Raw genomic sequence first — 21,116 nt, 5'->3', positions numbered from 1 at the left:
CATCTCCAGCAGCTGGAGAGACCACAGAGGTACCTAACCAAGAGGATTACTGGCCTCAAACAGTTGCCCTATGCAGCAAGATTGAAAATGCTAAGACTGTTCTCTGTTGCATACCGCTTTCTCAGAGGCGATCTCTGTCTAACATACAGAGCCATGTCCAACCCAGAATTGTTGAACATGCTCCATCTTAGCAAAACCAAATCTACTCGAGCTACACACTCTAGGGATATAAACCTCAACACAACAATGAATAGAACATGCTGGAGGGATAGATTCCCTTTGCAGAGACTTCCCTTACTATGGAATAGGGTCCCGATCTACATAAGACAGAGCCCCTCACTATCACTCTTCAAGAGGAACCTTGATGAGTGGATGGGTAACAGAAAGTTCACACCGGGGATCACACCAACAGCACTACTAGATAGGGGCCAAGGGTACTAGCTGCTAGTACAAAGGTCTAGGGAACTACTAAAGGGGCAGTGAATACAGCACAATGTGGCTGGGCTAATATATGCCTTTGGGCAGATAGCCCACTACCAACCTATGAACCTACTGGTCCAAGAGCCATTTTCAGTCTAGCCAAGTTTATCCCAAATTTACCAAAATATTGCTGAAGTGTTAACACCCCAAGGAATTTTATGAGTTATGATACAGGCTTGAGGCTTATACACATCAAACGTTCACAGGCTGTCCTGCCCGCTAGGGACATAAGTGCCAAACAGGGGTAAATTTGCAATTTCTCATCCATTGGTCCAAGTTACATTTAAACATCTGTAGGGATGACCTTTTCTTCACATTGATGGGAAGTCTGTTTCAGAGAAGGGTAATCTTTGAGGCACATACCTGTCTCAATATGTCCCATTTAGGTCCTTAGAACATGTATTCCTGATGCTATTTGTTTTATGAATATGCAACAAATCCATCAATGTGGGATCAGAGGATGTCTTACAGGCTAAGCATAGATTGCTGCATAGCAGTCTGTAGAAATATAAGTACAGGGATAAGGCTTTGAGACAGTCCTCAAAGGACTTGCGTACTTCCTGTATTCTTTTTGTGAGGAACCAGTGTGGTTTCTCAAGCTGTTTCAAGTATCTGGTCAGGTACAAGCCTAAGGGTTTACTGTACTAAATGACTGGCTGCATGAAAGCTGAAGACAGTGGAACAATAGTGTCCTTGGACCTGGATGCCATGCCCTTACTTACAAACTGTGCAATGTAGAAGGGCTGTCTCACTAAAGTAGATGCATGGTGGGCAAAGATCAAGTTACTATCAACATACATTCCCAGATCCCTGACCACTGGGTTTACATTTAGGGGTGTACTGGCAATGTGATAATTTCCAGGGATGGCCAACTTTCAGCCCATAGCATTCATATCAGTTGTGTCAAGCCCTCTTAAAGGGTATCGGTTTCTTTAGGGGATTCAGTGGCCATCCCTAGTTTGCAGTCATCTGCAGACTTGGTCAGCCAGAGGCTCTTGATACTTACCTTGACTTCAGAGAAGTAGATGCCAAAAAGAAGAGGCCCCAGCACTGATCCTTATGGGACTTCACTAGTGACCGGCCTCTCTGTGCAGATGAATTCCCTTATCCTACCTTCTTGTGTCCTATTACTGAGGCAGCTGGCTGTCCATCTGGTGACAGATGGGTTTATGCCTAATTTTGTAAATTTAACTACAATGCTCAAGTGAAGTCCTGTGTGTTATGCTTTAGCCAAGTTGCCCTTGTCCATAGCTTTAATGATCTTCCTGAAGAAGCCCACCAGCTTAAGTAGGTATGAGCTGCCCTTGATAAAATTGAACTGACCTTGTATATGAGGTCAGTCAGACCTAATGATCTGTAGTTCCTGGGGTCCGTGGAAGGCCCCACTTTGTGCAGAATGATAACTGCTGCAATCCTCTATTCATTTGGCACAAAGCTTCTCTGGAGGCTATGGTTAAGTAGAGAACAGGCCTTACAGGTCATGTTTTATGTTATTCAGGAGGCATCCTGGGATATTATCATGGCCCATCAATGCACTGTTCTTGGCCTTAGAGAGCACAGTTATGACCTGCTTCCTAGGGAGCCCTGGTAGAAAAACAGTGGTGGTAATTCCTGGGGTGGTGCTGGTAGTGGTAGAGGAGCAAAACTGGTGATAAATTTATCGTCCATTAGATTTGCTGTATCTTCTGGCGCCATATAGGTGGTTCCATTCTTCATCAGTTCTGCACATAGTTGGGTATTACCTTTAAGGTTACAGAAATAACTCAAGAAAGGCTCATGGTTGTCCCTAGCTTGGGAGGCTATTTTATCTGAAATTTGGCTTTGGGGAACTTGATTAGTCCTTAGAAAATTAATAACAAATATATATGTTTATAGCAAAATGTTAATAAATATTAAACTTTAAAACCCACACTGAAGTTTAAGAGCTCTCGTCTTTAGAGCTGGTAACACAGAATAGTGGTCATTGAGACCAGGAGGTGAACAAGCATCCAGTGTTAGCTGCCATATTAACTCCCTGAGTTCCAAGTTGGTTTCCCAATTACCACACCTCTCAGATAATGTAAAGTGTCCTAGTACCCAAAACCTAAAGCTAGTTTGGGGACATTCTAAAGTATGTTTGTACAGAGTATTGGTCCCCTTTTTCTTACTGATTTCATAAACATGTTCATATATCTTTTAAGTTTTCTCTCCATCTTCCCAATATAATAGGAAGAACATGCTGTATAGAAGGCAAGGTAAACCACTCCTTTGGTATTACAGGTAAAATAGCCAGTTGCAGCTAATCTCTCACCAGTCTCAAGCACCACAAAATCAACCAAATTTGAAATATAAGGGCAGTGGTTACACATACCACACCTAAATGTACCTTTTTTAATACTACTACTTTTTACCACTACCCTTTCAAAGACGTTTTTTAGACTGGCACCTCTTTTAAAGCTGAACTTAAGGGGTTTACTATATAACCTTTTGATACTGGTGTACTGTGCTGTGCCTTTATTGGGCCAGTGTGCCAGACTGAGTGATTTGGACTCATAGTTTTTTCTACTTGGTCTTTTTTCACCTACTTTTTAGAACTTGATTAGTCCCTCGAGTTGCTTGTTCAGACTGATGAAGGATTTTTTTACCTAGCTGGGCACCGCCCTTCCTGTTTTTGGACATGATTTTCTTTCTTTTGTTAAACAACCTACTTGCACTGGGATTCCACCATGGTGGCTTTAGAGGTTGTCCTCTGTATATTTCAGGTAGGTACAGCTGTCTCTATGCAGCTGTTTACATGACTATACAGGATTTCTGTGAAGAAGTCCACATAGGCAGCTGTGTTCCGATGGTTTGAGAGAAGGCTTGGAATTTTGTTAGAGTGTCACCTAGTAGGATGCAATTAGCCTTGGAATGTTTTTTTTTCTTAAAGTTAGTGGGTTAGCTGAGGTCGCAGGCTTAATATTTATTTCAAAGGAGACAGTTGTGGGTCCAACCCATCCAATGAGGACATTACACTAGGCAGACTGCATCATTCCATTGTGTTTGCAAAGTCTAGGTCAAGGCTATTTACAATCCTGGTGATCATGCAGACAAGCTGTTCCAGGGTGTTTGTGATAAAGTTCAGGGCTCTCTAGGTCCGTATGTTTGAAGTAATATACAGAGAAGTTAAAGTGACCCATGAATATAGAGTTGGGTTGAACAGTGAGTGTCTTCTCCAGTTCATTCAAGTATGTGGTATGGACTTCCAGTGTCTTGAAGGGGGACCTACAGTTTGCAAGGAAATTATATGAGACTTTACATATGGCAAGCTGAACATGGAGAAGCTCAAGTACATCATATTGTTTGACAAGTATGGAGATGTTTTTGTGTTCAATGTAAATTGAGACTCCTTCCCCTTTAGACCCTACCTCTGATGTTGCACTTCCTTTACTCTATTCAAACATAGTCAAGACAAATGGATAGGAACCCACAAATTCACCCAAGGTTTAGCACCCTAGTCCCTCATGGATAGGGGCAACATGTAAACATTCTGCTCACAACGGCTAAAAACTTCAAGGGAATGTATGGCTAGGCTTGTAAAGATCCTCACGGATCAACAGCCTAGTAAGTACATATGAGCCTATGACCCTATAAGAAAGCAGATATGGGCAATCTAGTCCTTCATCAGCAATTCTTTAACAGCTGAGCATGCAACAAATACACACTTTGTGAGAAAGCATTTACATCTAAGTGACAGTCATAGTTAATGGTCTATGCTTCTCTTATGAGGTTTCTCAGATTCTGAACTGTCCTCTTCACAAAACAACTGAATTATATATAGTTCAGACCAAAGATAGCAATTGCCACTTCTCCAGAAAACTCCCAAATTCCACACTTACCAATCATAAGGCATTATTTGATAAACCACAAATATGTCATGTCTCAAAACACATTTTAAATTGCAATGATAACACCAACATTTGTTCTCTCCCTTAACTCATAAGCATAGGAAACTTTAAATAATAAAGAGCTATTAGATACTACCTGACTCTAAAATGAAAGAAATCTGTCTGAACTTCACTGCACAGTCTTCTCAGCACTTTGTACAAAATCAGTTCTTCTCTTGGATTTCTGTTTTGCACAAGGAAGAGTCTCAAACCTCATGCTCAGTCTGCAGTGTTGTGCCTGGCCAGTATAAACATCACATGCCTTTCCGTTCCTAAATGCGACTTGTATTATTGTCAACACATCTTTTCTTAACGGATTATTATAACTACTTCTGTATCCTCCTTAAACATCACAGCTTGTTTATTTCTTCTACCTTAAATAAAAGTAGAGTTGTATTTCTTTCTTTCCAGCAGAGGTTTGAGCTGTCAAGCCTTGCACTGATCCATTTCAAAGTACTCCTACCTCCTAATCACTCTAAGTACACTGTTAAATGTCAGCTTTGTGATCACAGGCAGCTGTAGAATTACCAATTCACTTCTACCTCTTGCTAAAACAAATGCTGTTGTTGCACTGGTGGATATGACTCATTGTATCTCTTACATGCATTTTGTTGCATGATCTATCTTTCACACACAGCTCACACTTCTCATGGTTCAATAACAGTACAGCAACGGTGTCAACATCTTCACCAGTACAGCAGACTACAACAGCAAGGCTGGGGCAGGGCTAGCATTGTGACAACCTGCCAAAGGAAAGGCAATGCCCGCAGTAACGTGGTCAGCAGGAAATGAGGCTTTGTATCCAGACAGCTAATCAGTGGTGATGGTGTGCTGAATGTTGATGAGTAAAACGGGTACTGCACTGGATAAGAGGCAAACACTGGCAGCTCCATAAACCTTTTCCAGTGCCTTATTGCTGTGCAGGTATGATGATGAATGCTGCATTGGTGTCAGTGTAAGAACTGGTACAACTGGCACAAAGTATCAAGGCTAGGGTGGCAATGGCATCAGGATGACCTATCTGTGCAAGTCAATGACAGTTGTCACATGGTCATCATGGAAAGAGGCTTTGGATCCAGGAGCCTAATCACCTTTAACATTGTGATGCATGTTGGTGAGTATAACAGGCACTGGACAGAAAATAAATAATGGAAACCCTGTAAAGCTTTCCCAGTGGTCTCCTGCACTGGAGCCAGTAGAATAGGTACATGTCGTTTTCTGCTTATCTCCTACATGGCCCTGGCTAACCTTCTGTCATTTACCTCTTGTAGCACCAGGATGAGACTATCTTCTGCAGCAGCCTTGAGCACAGGTGTTGGGCAGATGCTTAAGGACAGAAATAGTATCAGTAACATCTTAGGATACAGAGTCTTGTAACTCTTCCATATCTGGTTACTCTGACAACAAAGGCATTATGTGGACAGCACTACCGGCTTCTTGGAAGGTTTGCATTTAGAGATTTCTATGGTTAGAACTAGTTTTAAAGCTTTTGATATGATCAATGACCTTGAGGTGCTTTACATGTTTTATGTGGGCCAAAACTCAGTGAGCATTGGATAAACCTGGTTCAGAATCTGAGATGTGGTCAGAGTCCTCTTCTTTCCACCCAGTCAACAGCATCTTCTGCATAATGTGGGAGTGAGTTTATCTTGCTGTTTTGTATGAACGGCTTTACTGAAACCCTGGTAATTCAAACAGTGTACAACATTATGCCCTTTGAGGCAATAAATACAACAAAAATGGCCATTGCTTGAGGTGATATGCCTAGCAAATTAAGGTTGTGACATGGTACTGATGAGAAAACAAATACTTTGAGGCCTGTATACCAAAGAGATTTTGGGGGAACTGGCGAAAAAGTACACTAGAAATATTTTGTTAATCAATCTCCAGTGAAAAGAAATGAGGCATGTTAGAAGTTAACACCCATAACCCCTGAAATATACCACCAATTATAAATTTAATTATGTACCCCTGAAGTATACCACCAATTATAAATAATCTAATTATGTAACCCTGAAGTATACCACCAATTATAAATTTAATTATGTACCCCTGCAGTATACCACCAATTATAAATAATCTAATTATGCTTTATACCTGTAACCGCTGACGTATACCACCAATTATAAATAATCTAATTATGCTTTATACCTGTAACCGCTGACGTATACCACCAATTATAAACAATCTAATTATGCTTTATACTTGTAACCCCTGAAGTATACCACCAATTATAAACAATCTAATTATGCTTTATACCCATAACCCCTGAATTATACCTGAAGTATACCACCAATTATAAATAATCTGATTATGCTGGGTGTAAGCCAGCTTTCTATCAGCTGAAATACTTCTCTGAGGAACATGTAGTGGATAAACACCATCTCCTACACAAAGCCAACAAAGGATTCAGCATAGCAGGAGTCACAATGAGGAGCTGAAACATGCCAGATTCTAAGTATGCAAGACCCAGCTCAGCCCCATATATACAAATACCTCCCTGTACTTTGCAACCTGCTCCAAGATCAATATCAGATAAGACTTCAGTTCATCATGTAACCCCTTTGGAGGACGAGTACAACCACAACACTAGGATGTTCTAGTCTTTGGAAATAACATTTTCTTCCAATTTTCACAGTGCACATTTAATATATTCTGCTAATTTATGTGCATAGAACAAAGCTATGGTGGTGAGCATTATCAGTGGGTTACTGTTACAATGGCATAACAATAACATGAATTTAGGAGATACGACAGAAGTCAGAACACAATGTCCAGTAAATAAAAAGCATGTTAAGAGGAGGAAGTGAGAAAAGTTGGCATAAAATGTTAGCTATATAAAAAGGTTATAAGTTCTGTATACATAATATGCATGTTATCATAATATATTAAAATTCTGTTCATCATATTATATTTGCATATAATAATGATGTATTTCATGCCTACAATTAAATGCAATTCCACAAACATTTCAAGATAAAAGTTCTGAAAGGTTAAAGAACTACAGCTGATCATACAGTTTTGCCTTGTTTTACCTCTAAATGTCTGGTGTGGCAATATAACATAGAGGCCAATGCTAAATCTACTTGTATACTTCATTTTGTAGTCCTGAGTTTGATTCCCCCAGTCTCCTGTGCATTGTACAACTGCAGGCAACTAACTTAGTAATACAATAGTTCCAGATCACCCCAAAAAGAGGCTCAGGATGTGGTCAGCTTACTGGTTAACTAAGCAGTTTAAAAATTATTTGCCTTCATCACTCTTAGTTCCCTTTTAAAGCTGGGCTAAAACTATGCTACTGCCTGACGTCCTGCAAGAGTTTAAGCAAGAAGGAGAGCTGATGAAGAAATATTACTCCTTCCCTCCATGGTCATCAAACAGCTATCCTTTCCTTCAGCGTAGGCCCTCAGTTTGGCAAGCGGTAGGGTATTAAGCCTCATAGCCTTCCATGCTATAGATCTCCCTTAATGTTTCACTGTTTATGCTTGGATGCTCCAGTTACATTCATGTCTTAAGATGCATGTTATTAAAAGAAATATCCTCAGGGTGACAGAATGTTTGCATGTTTAAATAAGGGCAAGTCAGCAGAAGAAATCTCCTCCATCAGGCCTAGCTTCCTTCATTCTGTTTCACCAGGACGTACAGATCAGCAAGTTTTACTTGGACTTTGGAAGTTTAGCTCAAGGGGTAAGGCATGAATCGATGACAAGCTTCATTCCGTAGTCTCCTTGTTGATTCTCTCAGTCTGTACTTGATGGCTGTACGATTCTGGGCAAGTCACTTTTGGCATTTTGGTTTAGTGGGTTTGCATACTTAAATAATGAATACAGAAAAAATAAAAATACATGAACTTTGAAACATGGTTTGGCAATGATTTCCAATGAACTGAAGACACCCCCCTCATCTCTTAGAATATAAATCTATGACTGTATTCCACTGAATGAGCAAAATGTATATAAATATGACTGCCCAAGTTTCATAAAATGTTGCTACAGGATATTTTCAAGGCTAACCTTAAGCAAATCACTATACTGCTGTAAAAACTTTTTCTGTAATCTCAGTTAACACAATGCTGACAGTTTACCAGAAGTTTGATGAATAAATACTGGCTTTAGTTCCAATTCATAAAAACAAAGTCCATTTACAATTTGATATATTACGTCTGCCACCTGTGATAAAAAGTAAAATGCACGTTTGTTGTAAAATTAATCTACAGATATCACTATTAGGTACACTGTGAAATTATAATAATAAAGCAACAACGTTAAAAGAAAATCACAAGTTGCGTCTTCACTGTTTTTAAAAACATAACCAATAACTTCAGCTAATTTTGCATACCGTCATGGAGGAATATGCCCCTTCTGAGAGGGTACACCACCTCTGACTGTAAATAAGTCATTTAAATATAATGGCACATTGCTCTTGGAGATGTACACTGTCCCCAGCAAGTCATAGTCCTTCAAAAGTGATCTGGTAACCATCCCTTGCTTTTACACATAGCCTGGCCCCACAAAATGACAGCCACGTTCCATACATTTTTACTGTCTTGCTGCAAAGTAAATGAAAGACATAACTGAGGTTACCTAAACGGTCTAATAAGAGGTGACCTGTGTCTGACATAAAAAGCATCCTCCAACCCAATACCGATGGACCTTCTGCACATCAACAATCAAATGGCAGCAGAAATACATAGTCTAGGGATCTAAATCTCTCTTGCAATATCAACAGAATGGTTTGAAACAGACTTCTCATCCAAGCAAAACAAAACTCATGTATGTTCATATTAAAGCACAACATGTCTCTATGGATGGTTACAAAAAATGAATCCCATAACTGCCTTCTGTATTATTAGTGGATAGAGGCAGCTCCTAAATGCTTTATCCCATGCATGGGTCCCCCTCACATTATCTATGATATGATTCCAGTTATTCTCACTAGGGGTAATATATAATTACTGACCATGGGATGGGTAAGGTCGATCTAACAACAAACAGTATAGGTTAATTCCAGCAAATAAAAGGGAATCTGGCTAAGCTTAAAATGGCCTGCAAGAGCAGAAAGCCTTGTACTTACCTATGAACCTATACAATATACCAGCTCAGCAGCTTATCTCAGCAATCACTGGCCCACGTCAGCAAGCCACATCATTTTTATTTGAAAGTGAGCATGTAACTGACCTATGCATTTGCATACAGCATGCCTTCTCACCCTACTCTGAAAAGATTACCACATTCTGTGTACAACTCTGATGTCTGATTGTGAGGAAAATGAAAAAAATAATGACCATTGTAATGTATTTTAACTTGTAGTTCGTGCATACATATACACCAATCGAAACAAGATGCATCAATAATTCCTTTACATGAATCTTTTTTTTTCTAAATGAGTATTTCCTTTTTCTTTCAACTGTGCAGCCTGGGATGGAAAATTAAAATTTGGGGGGTAGTGGAGGTACATGGAAACTTGACCCCTGCAGAAAGCCCGTGCCTTTTAATTATTTTGAAGTGATAAAACTGAAAAAAGTGGTTCTGGCATCCTTATTCACTTTTAGTTATTACTGAAAGTGGTTTTGGTGTTTTCTTAAAGTACTCCTGAAATCTTTAAATGTAACGATCATCATTTTAAACATCACAGGACATCATGGGATCACCTTTCAGTTAGCTGAACATTATTCTACAATTCATTTCTTGTGGTCCATTTTTGCTAACATGTTTCAGCCAAGTTGTCCATTAACAAACTTTACTCTCAATTTCAGAAAGAATGTAGCTGCACTACAGATCTTATACAAGAACTTCCAAATTAAACATTTACAAAGCAGCATGGGCACATGCAAAACATACAGGTTATAAAAGGTATCTGAGCCAGTCCAATCATATTATAAACAATGATGAATGGGTTCAATACTCCCCAAAGGCTAAACAAATATTTATCACAGCAAAACATCTTGTTATACCCATATAAAGTTTGCTCTATTTCACTGTTTCAGCAGTTTGATATAACTTACCTGCAACCTTTATAAATGCATTTATTTTATTTGTTGGATGGTTTAGTCGCTTTGGCCTAGTAGCCTGTTTCAGGGAAAGACCTGTGATGGTATTTATACAAACAAAGGGAATTGGCCAGGGCACTGGGGAACTTACCCTACCTTTTTTATAAGGGCCAGGGGATCTTTTACATCTAACTGAGCTGCCACCAATTTAGGCAGATAGGACTTCAGTTTAATGCATCATTGGAATACCGGCACACTAAGGAGTGCAGTACCCCCTAATGCTACATTGCAGTGTCATCAATTTGGAAATTAATCCAATCAGTTGGGGTAGGAATAGAATACACAGCCTTCTGATCTTCCAGTACCAAAGCGAGTGTGCTCCTTGATGATTCACTGACATTATCCAAAAGAAATGACCATGTGCACATCACAGGTTTGAACACAGACTGCATGCTATCACTTAGCCCCTCATCCCAGAAATAACTGGTCTTCCTAGTAAATTGTGCAAATTTTAATTTACTTTAACAAGTTACAGATGCAGGGTAAAATGTTTTTTTAACATACAAAATGCAAACGAACATATCTGTTAAGATGAGAAAATGTTCACATAAATCAGGTTCAATGAATTAACGCATCTGTCTTATACATACTGATATCTATACCAACACATACCTGATTACAGTCTTGTGTATACGTATAGAAAACAGCAGGATTAAAAGGAAAGTGAGAACACTCTTTACTGGGTAATGATGGAATTACATGAAAATTAAAGCTGAAACAGTGGAAGTATAAAGGGCAGCAGTAAAATAAAATAAATATAATGGCAAAAAGAGGTTACAAAGGTTTCATATATAAATTTTTCATGTATATCTCACAGATGATACTGCTGATGTGGAACAGACAGCCCCCACCCCATCTACATGAAATAAAGTTCATCCCTGTCCACTTTTAAGCACATCTTAGCTCTCTGGATGGGAAACAGAAAATATGCCCCTGCATTACTAATGGGCAGAGGCCGCTTTTAAATACTTTATCCCAAGCATGGATCCCCTCCAGTTATCTATGGTATGATCCCAGTTATACGCATTAGGAGTAATACATAATTAACGACCAGGGGATGGGTAAGACCACTCTATTACAAAATGGGATAGGTTACTTCGAGCACAAAATGGGAAACTCGCTAGGTTTAAAATAACCCATAAGGGCAGCTAGTCTAGTACTTGCCTATGAATCTATGAACCTCTATTTTAAGTATATGGAATTTATGATTATTGGTATGCTCAAAGCCTTATAGCTAATCAACCATATACTAAGACTGTTGTTAAGACTACAGCATTACAATTATCAGCTCTTACTTTCTCTCTTGACCAGGTCCCTGCTAACCCTGATATGTGAATGCACATTACCCTGCTTCCTCCTTGTGGCTGTTTCTTCCTTTTCCATGAACAACTGTTTGCTGGCTTCTACTGTACTTGTCAGTGCATCTGAAAACCACAGCGACTCTTGCCTTCTCCATCTCCCTCACTTATTCTAGCTGTTTTGTGTAACGGCAAGGCTTTGTCTTCACTGTTATTCTCTTCGAACAGAGCCACATATTCTAGACACCTACCTGTATCTGTACTTCAAAATATGCAGAAGGCACAGCCCCAGTGTAAAACACTCTGCCTTTCCGGCTTGATCTTGTATTTGTATGGATCTTGAGCTACAAAGCAAGATGGCCATCAGATCACCACATAAGATCCTTATTCTAACATGCTCATACTAGCAAGTATTATGCTCAGCATAAAATCTCACAAGAGCTCTGCTCATGTAAGAAGTTTATTTTTAAAACTACTTAAATAAAATTAGATGCAAGATCCTTGTTTATAAGAGTCCTGAGAGCTTTAGAATTCTAATACTAAACGGTCTGAGATACCTACAGTGCTTATGGTACATTCCAGGAATTCAGAGAGAACTCTACTGACAGTGGTTAAATGCTGTGGCCAAAAAGGTCTGTTTCTGCAATGCGGGAACATGCAATCCTGTGACATGCAAGCTTGAATGAGGAAAGACCTCAATATTAGCTAATCTGCATGTCTCTGAATCACCTGTAACTACCACTACTACAACTCAGCACTTTCTTGCAGTAGTGGCCACTGCTGGTCCATGTATTGTGTTGGCATAAGCTCCTCCCCTCATTCACTCATCTACACACACACACACACACACACACACACATTTTATGTGTATATATATATATATATATATATATATATATATATATATATATACACACTGCGGTAGCGTTGTCACCTCACAGCAAGACGTTGTCACGTTCGATTCTCAGCTAGAGCGTCTTCTGTGTGCAGGCATGTGTGAATGGGCATGCCTTCGTTGAAGGTTGTGTGTCAGGGCTGGTAACTCGGCACATAAAAATTCACTACCAAACATTAGCGGACCGGAGTTCCGCTGTGGCGACCCCTAACTGGGATAAGCTGAAAGACACAACAAGGCACAACAACATATATACATATATATATATATATATATATATATATATATATATATATATATATATATATATATATATAATAACTTTCTTGGGTGGCATAAACTATGGAACCTTGGGCCGATAACTTAGTACCTACCTATGAACCTATGTGTATAGATATATATATATAGATATATATATAGATATATATAGATATATATATATATATATATATATATATATATACACACACACACACACACACATATATATATATATATATATATATATATATACATATATTCATATATTTATATATATATATATATATATACACACACACACATATATATATATATATATATATATATATATATATATATATATATATATATATATATATATACACACACACACATATACATATATATATATATATATATATATATATATATATATATATATATATACACATACATACACATTGGGTTCACTTTATAATCCCGAAATCCTGAAATATCGAATTTCAGGATCTCGAGATCATAAAGTCGAAATCTTAAAATCCCGAAACCCCAGAAGCGCAAATTTCAAAATCGCGACTCCTACACTTACCATACACCACACACATGCACACACTTTCCCCCCACACACAAACACACAAACCTACATTGCATACAAGCAGGGGGGCAAGCCACCCTGCACCCCCCCATGTGGAGGGCTGTGCCCCCCGCACCCCCCTACTTAAATATACTAAATCCAAGGTTGCACTACACAGACAAACACACAAAAACACCACCATACAAGCTACATTCCCCTTCCGCACACACATCACAGTAACAAGACACACTGACACACACTAAAGCCCCTGAACACCCTTAAACATAAATACTTACCTGAACTTCCAGCTATCCATTCACACAACGCAACACCAGAAACGCTACTTCAACATATCCAGACTTTGGGATTTTGAAATTCGTGCATCTAGGGTTTCGGAGCTTTGAGCTTTCGGCTTTATAATCTTGGGATTCTGAAATTCGATATTTCAGAATTTCAGGACTATAAAGTGTTCACACACACACACACACACACACACACACACACACACACACACACACACACACACACACAATAATCATTTTAACTGCCGTTCATCTTTTGTAGTCTACGCTGCAGTTTGTGAGTCTTGCCAGTCCTTCTATGTGGGGAAAACTATTAGGAAACTTTCAGACAGGGTAAAAGAGCATTTAGCAGCCATCAGGGCACAAGACAACAACAATGCTTTAGGCAGACACAGTGCAATTTGTGTTTCATTTACTAGATTCAAGTTTTTTATTCTTGAACAAGTGAACCAGTTCTTTGGGGACTGTGAAACACTGCTTGAACTGAAAGAACTAAGGTGGCAATTGTTGCTAAATGATGAAATGGCCCCAGGGCTGAATGAAAACTTAAATGTTAAATGTGCTTTGAAGTGGTTTGGCTAGCAGCCCAGCCACACCTTTCCTGTCCTAGTGGTTTTATTGTGTACTAGTAACTTGAGATTCACTGTAATTGGTCCTATACTCAACAGCATTGTTTACATTAACCCTGATGATTTTTTTAGTGGTGTGCAAAGTATTTAAACACTGCTTCTGTTTTTTGAAGATTATTATAAGCTCTGAAGAAGTTCGATGTAACAATAAACGAACGAAAGCACCTAGCAACAGTTTCGGCTTGGTGTGGTTTCTTCACATTTTTGTTTTGAGTTACAGAAGTTTTTAATATATATATATATATATATATATATATATATATATATATATATATATATATATATATGTGTGTGTGTGTGTGTGTCTGTGTGTGTATATATATATATATATATATATATATATATATATATATATATACATGCACATATATATATATATATATATATATATATATATACATGCACATATATATATATATATATATATATATATATATATATACATGCACATATATATATATATATATATATACACACACACACACACACATATACAAACACACACATTTGAACAAACACACACCAACGTACCTCTTACTTGTCCCTTGCTGTAAAGAAAGCCCCTGATGTATCTTCTCATTTTTGTCCCTGCCAGCATTAGATTCATTCTTTTAAATATTCATAAAATGCATCATGATGCTACTAGACCTGTTGTGTTATAAACCCTTCAATGACTCCAAGTAATGGTTTAAAATTCTCCTGGTATCATCTAGAGTGCCTCCCAGCTTCATACTGAAACATCCCCCAACATGGACACACCCCATCCCTCTAAACAGTGTTTGATTTCAGAAACTTCACTTGCTCTTGCTTCTTACATGTGCTGTGTCCCTCTGTCTCATGAACTGCTGTAATCAGTGAATAATGCCAGATAATAGAGTTTCATACTTTGTGTTATGTACAAAATGCCCTCTTACACCAACTCCTAAGCACAGATAGTTAATGCTCCTGCTGTCTATGTCAAGGGTACAGAGTTTGAAGTTTCCCTCATTTTTTTTTTTTAATTTTATTTTCAAAGACTTAAGGTAATATTTAAGGACTATCCCTGCTGTCTAGTGCTGGCACAGAGAGCGAACTTTCTGCTAAAAAGCTCTGTGTGAGTGGTGAGGCTACAGGTTTTAAATATCTGCAAGTGCCTTTAAGGCACGATATATATGATATAGATATAGATATATATATATGTATATATATATATATGTATGTATATATATATATATCTATATATATATATATATATATATATATATATATATATATATACACATACAGATATAGATATACATACATGTTATCCATTGTGCCTAGTGTTCAACAAAATTTTGTTCGATTATTTTTGTGTGTGTGTCTTTTAAGGAATTACAGTAATAATTATCCCTAGTGTCTAGTGTTACCTATGCCTGTGTCTTTTGTGCTGCAAAATGTTGTTTTATTATTTCTCTGTAATGCCTTTTGGGAATGATATAAAGAAAGTATCCTAGTATCTAGTGTTCTATGTACCCAAATATTGCAAGATTTGTTAATTAGTCTACGGGACTGTGGAAATGTGATAGCCCCCTCCACCACCACATGCACACATAGTCAACCTCACCCAGTCGCACTCACTGACACACTCACCCATATGCACACATCTACACTACCTACTCCCTAACGCCCTGCTCTTACCACCTGTTCACACACACACACACACACACACACACACACACACACACACACACACACACTACTACCTGTCCATTAAACTCCCACATACATACCACTAAAGCAATCTCACCCACTGGAAGCAATGAGCGAATGTGAGTTTTTAACCATGTTCATTAACATGGCCAAGAGTGGTGATTTACATAGCTTGGTTGTTTAAATGCCTTATCACAGGTATTTCGGGGGGGGGGGGGCACATGGCTAATTATCATATAATGTTCACCTGGAATGCCTAATTAGCATTTGAAGTAGGCAGTGGAGACAACCCAGAATGGTGCTACACCACTTCAAGATACATCACTCACTGTGATAGGACTGTCTCTGAATTGGAAATGGTCACTGCAAGATTTACACCAGGGTTACCCCTTGCAGTAACATTTCTGAATCGGGCTCATAGTATGTTTTCACTGGAACACGGTGAGATCTGTTGGCAGCAAACCCTCTCTAACTGCCTTCCTCTTGATGGAGTTTAATAAAACCATGTGCATTTCAGCTCCCCTCCAAAGAGGTCTTGCTATAATACTTGTGGAGCAGGCTGTTGTACTGCGTGAATGAAGAATGTCAGTCAGTCGTCTATAGCTTGCATTTACAAACCTGCAGTCATCACACAACTATAGGCATTCTATTACTTTCCTTACAACTGTCTGTCTAGTGCTTCCTCCCTCTCCCTCCCAGACAGATTACAGGCCAGTACAGGCACATCCTATCATGAGGCCAAGTATGTGCAGTACTTGTCATTTCATTAAATCAGCTGTTCAGACTCAGCTTTCAAGAAAACCAGATGTCAGATTTTACTTACTAGTCAGGGCAACACTCCCGACAGAACAGCATTTCATGTCGCTCACTTTTTTCTTTTACTGCATATGCTGCTATTACTTTGTCTTCTTGCTTTGTCAACAGACGTCAACCCTCATGTCTACTGTTGTATCATTTTTGGAGTTAGCCTTCACACTCAAAGTAAAATAGATGATCACTGTCACAAACACGTAGGAAATATGATCCTGTCTGAATTCTTTCACCCATCCAGTACACCTAAATCTCCATCTGTACACAAAATTATCAGCACTGCATTTTCAATGGCTATATAAAGCAAAGAGATAACAAAGAACATACCTGCTGGGAGAATCCACAAAAAAACTGGTACAAAAACTGTGGCAAAATAAAACAAAGGTTCTGAAAGTGAAAGAAAACACAGAGTGAATCTATTGTATTACTAAATGCAAAGCATATAATTAAGTTATGACTTTATTATAGCATCATATATTTGTTACATGCCTATAAATTTCTAAATATCACAGTATTTATTGAGCTTTAAGTAAAGTCAGACTAGTGTCAGAGCTTCCATTTCTCAGTGGGCAAATTAAATCTGAGAAGTGAAAAGATATGCAAAAATTAATCTCAATGGATGCAAAAGGAAACATATCTAGCTATACATATATATATATATATATATATATATATATATATATATCTGTGTGTGTGTGTATGTATATATATATATATATATATATATATATATATATATATAGATATATATATATATATATAGATATATATATATATATAGTATACTATCAAAATGTTGAAATTAACAACAAATTCTAATACGTTTGTTGAATATCCTTATCAAATTTAGTAATGTTGCCTTAACAGAAAGATGGCAATCATCATCTCGACTTCCACATTCAAAATTATTCGAAATATAAAGATATGACATCAAACCCTCAGGCTGTTGTGATGAAGCTGCCGTGGAAATAAAGTATAAAGCACATGTTTTTATGTTTTTTGCAGGGGGAGCAAGCTCCCCTGCACCCCCTACATATTATATATTCCAACTCTGAGATCACACTACAGTGAGGAAAAGGGTAAATTTCCCAATCCCCTCTGTAGTGCAATCTTCAATCAGAACATCAATCTCATATTAGCGAATGTACATTATCATTCGCTAATGTGGCTTTTAACATTTCCAGATCAGCATTACAGATACTGGGAAACACGCATTTGACCATCCCAGTTTCACGTAAGTGCCGTTCTACATTTTGATACTAAACCTATATATATATATATATATATATATAAACATCACATCTGCTTCCTCTGTATGACCATGTCCAATTCATATCTACTTGAAAGTCTATGCCTGAAACATGACAATAAGTGAGACAACACCAGACTGGAGAACCAATAGTAAAGTAAGTATCAATAATAAAAAGAATAATAACATTATGCAACACCTTCAGGTGTGCATGGGTGCAAATGTTTGGAATAAGTTTTTCCTTGCAATAAGAAATGTCAGTCATTAACTTCCTTGAAAGCATTCCTGATACATAAACGAGAAGCAGAAAATAACATGAGGTTATGATAATCAAGCTTCATGAAGGCCAAGAGGTCATACGTTTGACAGTCGAGCCTATGCCCAACACTCGATATGCAGTTCTTCAGACTGTGAATTGATACCATTGTATTTTTAGAGAAAAAAATGATGTTTTATTTAAACTGCCAGATCCTACAAGAATTCCAGTCCAGCCCATTACAATATTACTTCTAATGCATGGTGGTGCAGTGGCTAGCATTGTCACTGGACAACAAAAGGTTCCCCAGTTCGATTCTCAGCTGGGGGGGGCTACTGTAAGGCATCTGCATGTCCTCCCTGTGTTTGTGAGGGTTTCCTCCCACATTCTAAAGACATGCAGTAGGTGGACTGGACACTCTAAACTGGCCATAGCTGTGAGAGAGTGTGTGTGTGTGTGTGTGTGTGTGTGTGTGTGTGTGTGTGTGTGTGTGTGTGTGTGTGTGTGTGTGTGTGTGTGTGTGCGTGTGTGTGTGTGTGTGTTGTGGAAGAACTACCGTGGCAGGGTTGGCCACCTGATGGTGTAAACCTTGGCTCTAGACTGTCACTTTTGAAATGACACTGCATCTCTTTGTTAATTGCTTTGTTCTTGCTATAACCCAATTATGTTTAGTTGTAATTTGACCAGATGGTGGGACTATCACTGCAGTAAAACAGTGAATACACTTTGGGTGTGTGCTATATTTGTAACAATTTCATTCAGGCTGGATAAGCTTTATGTATGCTGAGGGTATTTCCCTTTATCACACATGTATGTAATGTGAGTTGCTGGTGTTCTGGTATATAAACTTTGGTGTACTGGTTAATCTGTCAGCATGCACCTTAAGATCTTATTTTTAAATTAGGGGGCCATTTTATTCACAAATCTGGAACTGTTAGACAATAATTTAATAATAATTTAGGAGATTCTATGCAGTGGGATAACATCAATGTTTGAGTAAAAGTCAGCATTTATTCACTTTACTCTCTAAACATGAACTGCTACAGAATATAAACACTTTTGTATTGACAACAGACACATGTCTTTGCATTCTTACATGTACAAGTGTGTCACTGAATCTACTGCAATAAGAAATGAATGCACCAAAGAAGCCATCATTTTAAAAATACTTTTACACCTACATGTAACAGAACATGTTCAAAATGATCAACATTGTGGTAGCCAAGCTATATGGGTTTATTCCATCTACACCAGCCAGTTTCTAAAAGCTTTGGGCACCTTTCAGGTACTCTTTGCCAAGAGCATACACAGCTCTGGTATAAAAGGTGGGAGAAGTGCCAAAAGTTTCACAGCTTTTTTGGTGCCAAAGTGAGCATTTCTTTGGCTATGCACCCATCAGTTTTGGCTGCAATCCTCAAGCCACTGGGGAAAGACTTCCTTTCAAATTCAACATTTATGTGGAAAATTACTATTTATGTCTCAAGACTTCTGTGAGAGTGTGGTAAGGAAACAAAGTTAAATGGACAAACATGGTATTTGATTCATTATACATTCTATGTACTTGGCTGAATGGGTTCCTGCGTTTAGGTTGTGAGACATTTCCCCGCAAGCTACGACACCAAAACCAGAAGCCTAGAGCACCACTTCACCATACAGTGTTACGGACAAAAAAGCAAACTTGCTACAGTGTTAAACGCTGATGAGAAACATGGCACATTGCAAGAATTGCTAATGACAGCTACCCCCGCTGTATTTTAACAATAGAGTGAGACAGGTATTTATTTATTTATTTTACATTTGTTGACCGGGCTAGTCCAACTGGATACAAGTCCATTTTCAGTAGAGGCCCGGGGAGATAAGCTCCACTATAATCTACATAAATAGGAGACAAACAAAAAGTACAAAACAACAACAAAAAAAAACCCAATCCAAAATACATAAACTTGAAAATATCCATCAACAAGTTGATTTATACCATAACTTAATTCTACTGTGGATGAGTACAAATGTTTAGCAAGGCAAAAATACAGTAATGTTTACCATGAGAAAAGTCTTAGATAATTCACAAAGAGGGGAGTGAGAGGATTAATTTACTAAATTCAGCAAGGTGGGTGAGTGGAGGGGAGATGTAGAAAAAGGTAATACTGGGGGGTTAGTCTGGGTTAGTACATGGACATAGCCATTGTAATTTTAGTTGAATTTTTAGTTGTTTTTTAAAGAGTGGTAATGATGAGAGAGATGTCAGTTTACTGGGAAGCTTGTTCCAAATCTTCCCCACTGAGTTTGAGTAAAGAGAGTTACCTGCCTTATTGTGGGATTTCTGAATGGTTACCAGTAGTTTATTTGCAGATCGAAGGGTAGATAAGTTTGTGTAGGGGGAGATGAGGTTTTTGAGAATAGGAGTTTTATTAGGCTGGTATAGGTATATGTTCTTTAACAAGCAATAACATTTCTAGAGCTGTCCTTTGGGATCATTGCGATGTGTCATGTTTCTAGTCAGCATTTAACATCGTAGAGTTTTCTTTCTGTATGTACCACCCTATGATGAAGCGATGCTGCAGCCTTCTGGTTTTGGCACTGTAGCTTGCAGGGAAATGTCCCGCAATCTAAATGCTAGAACCCTGGATGAACATGTTGTGAAGAAAAAGTTTTATTTCAGATTAAAATCTGTAGTGTTAGTGTGGTATTTATCTCAGAGCATCTAGTTCTTTCCTAAATACACTTACCCCTGCTTCGAGGCTATGCTACCTGCTTTCAC

At 38.2% G+C, this 21,116-nt stretch overlaps 1 protein-coding gene across 4 annotated transcripts in view; it reads right to left on the bottom strand.

Moving 5' to 3' along the window:
• The window catches only part of ATP11C (ATPase phospholipid transporting 11C), a 1,720,948-nt gene that overhangs the window by 177,239 nt on the left and 1,522,593 nt on the right, over positions 1 to 21,116 (bottom strand). For all 4 annotated transcript variants that reach the window (XM_044057530.1, XM_044057531.1, XM_044057529.1 and 1 more), the window contains one exon: positions 17,181 to 17,240. In XM_044057530.1, coding sequence (XP_043913465.1) covers positions 17,181 to 17,240 — 60 coding nt within the window. The remainder of the gene's footprint in view (positions 1 to 17,180; positions 17,241 to 21,116) is intronic.

The sequence above is a fragment of the Protopterus annectens genome, chromosome 15.part0 (assembly GCF_019279795.1).
Source record: "Protopterus annectens isolate FY-2018-M chromosome 15.part0, PAN1.0, whole genome shotgun sequence".
Lineage (NCBI taxonomy): Eukaryota > Metazoa > Chordata > Ceratodontiformes > Protopteridae > Protopterus > Protopterus annectens.
This window is presented reverse-complemented; position numbering and strand designations above follow the sequence as displayed.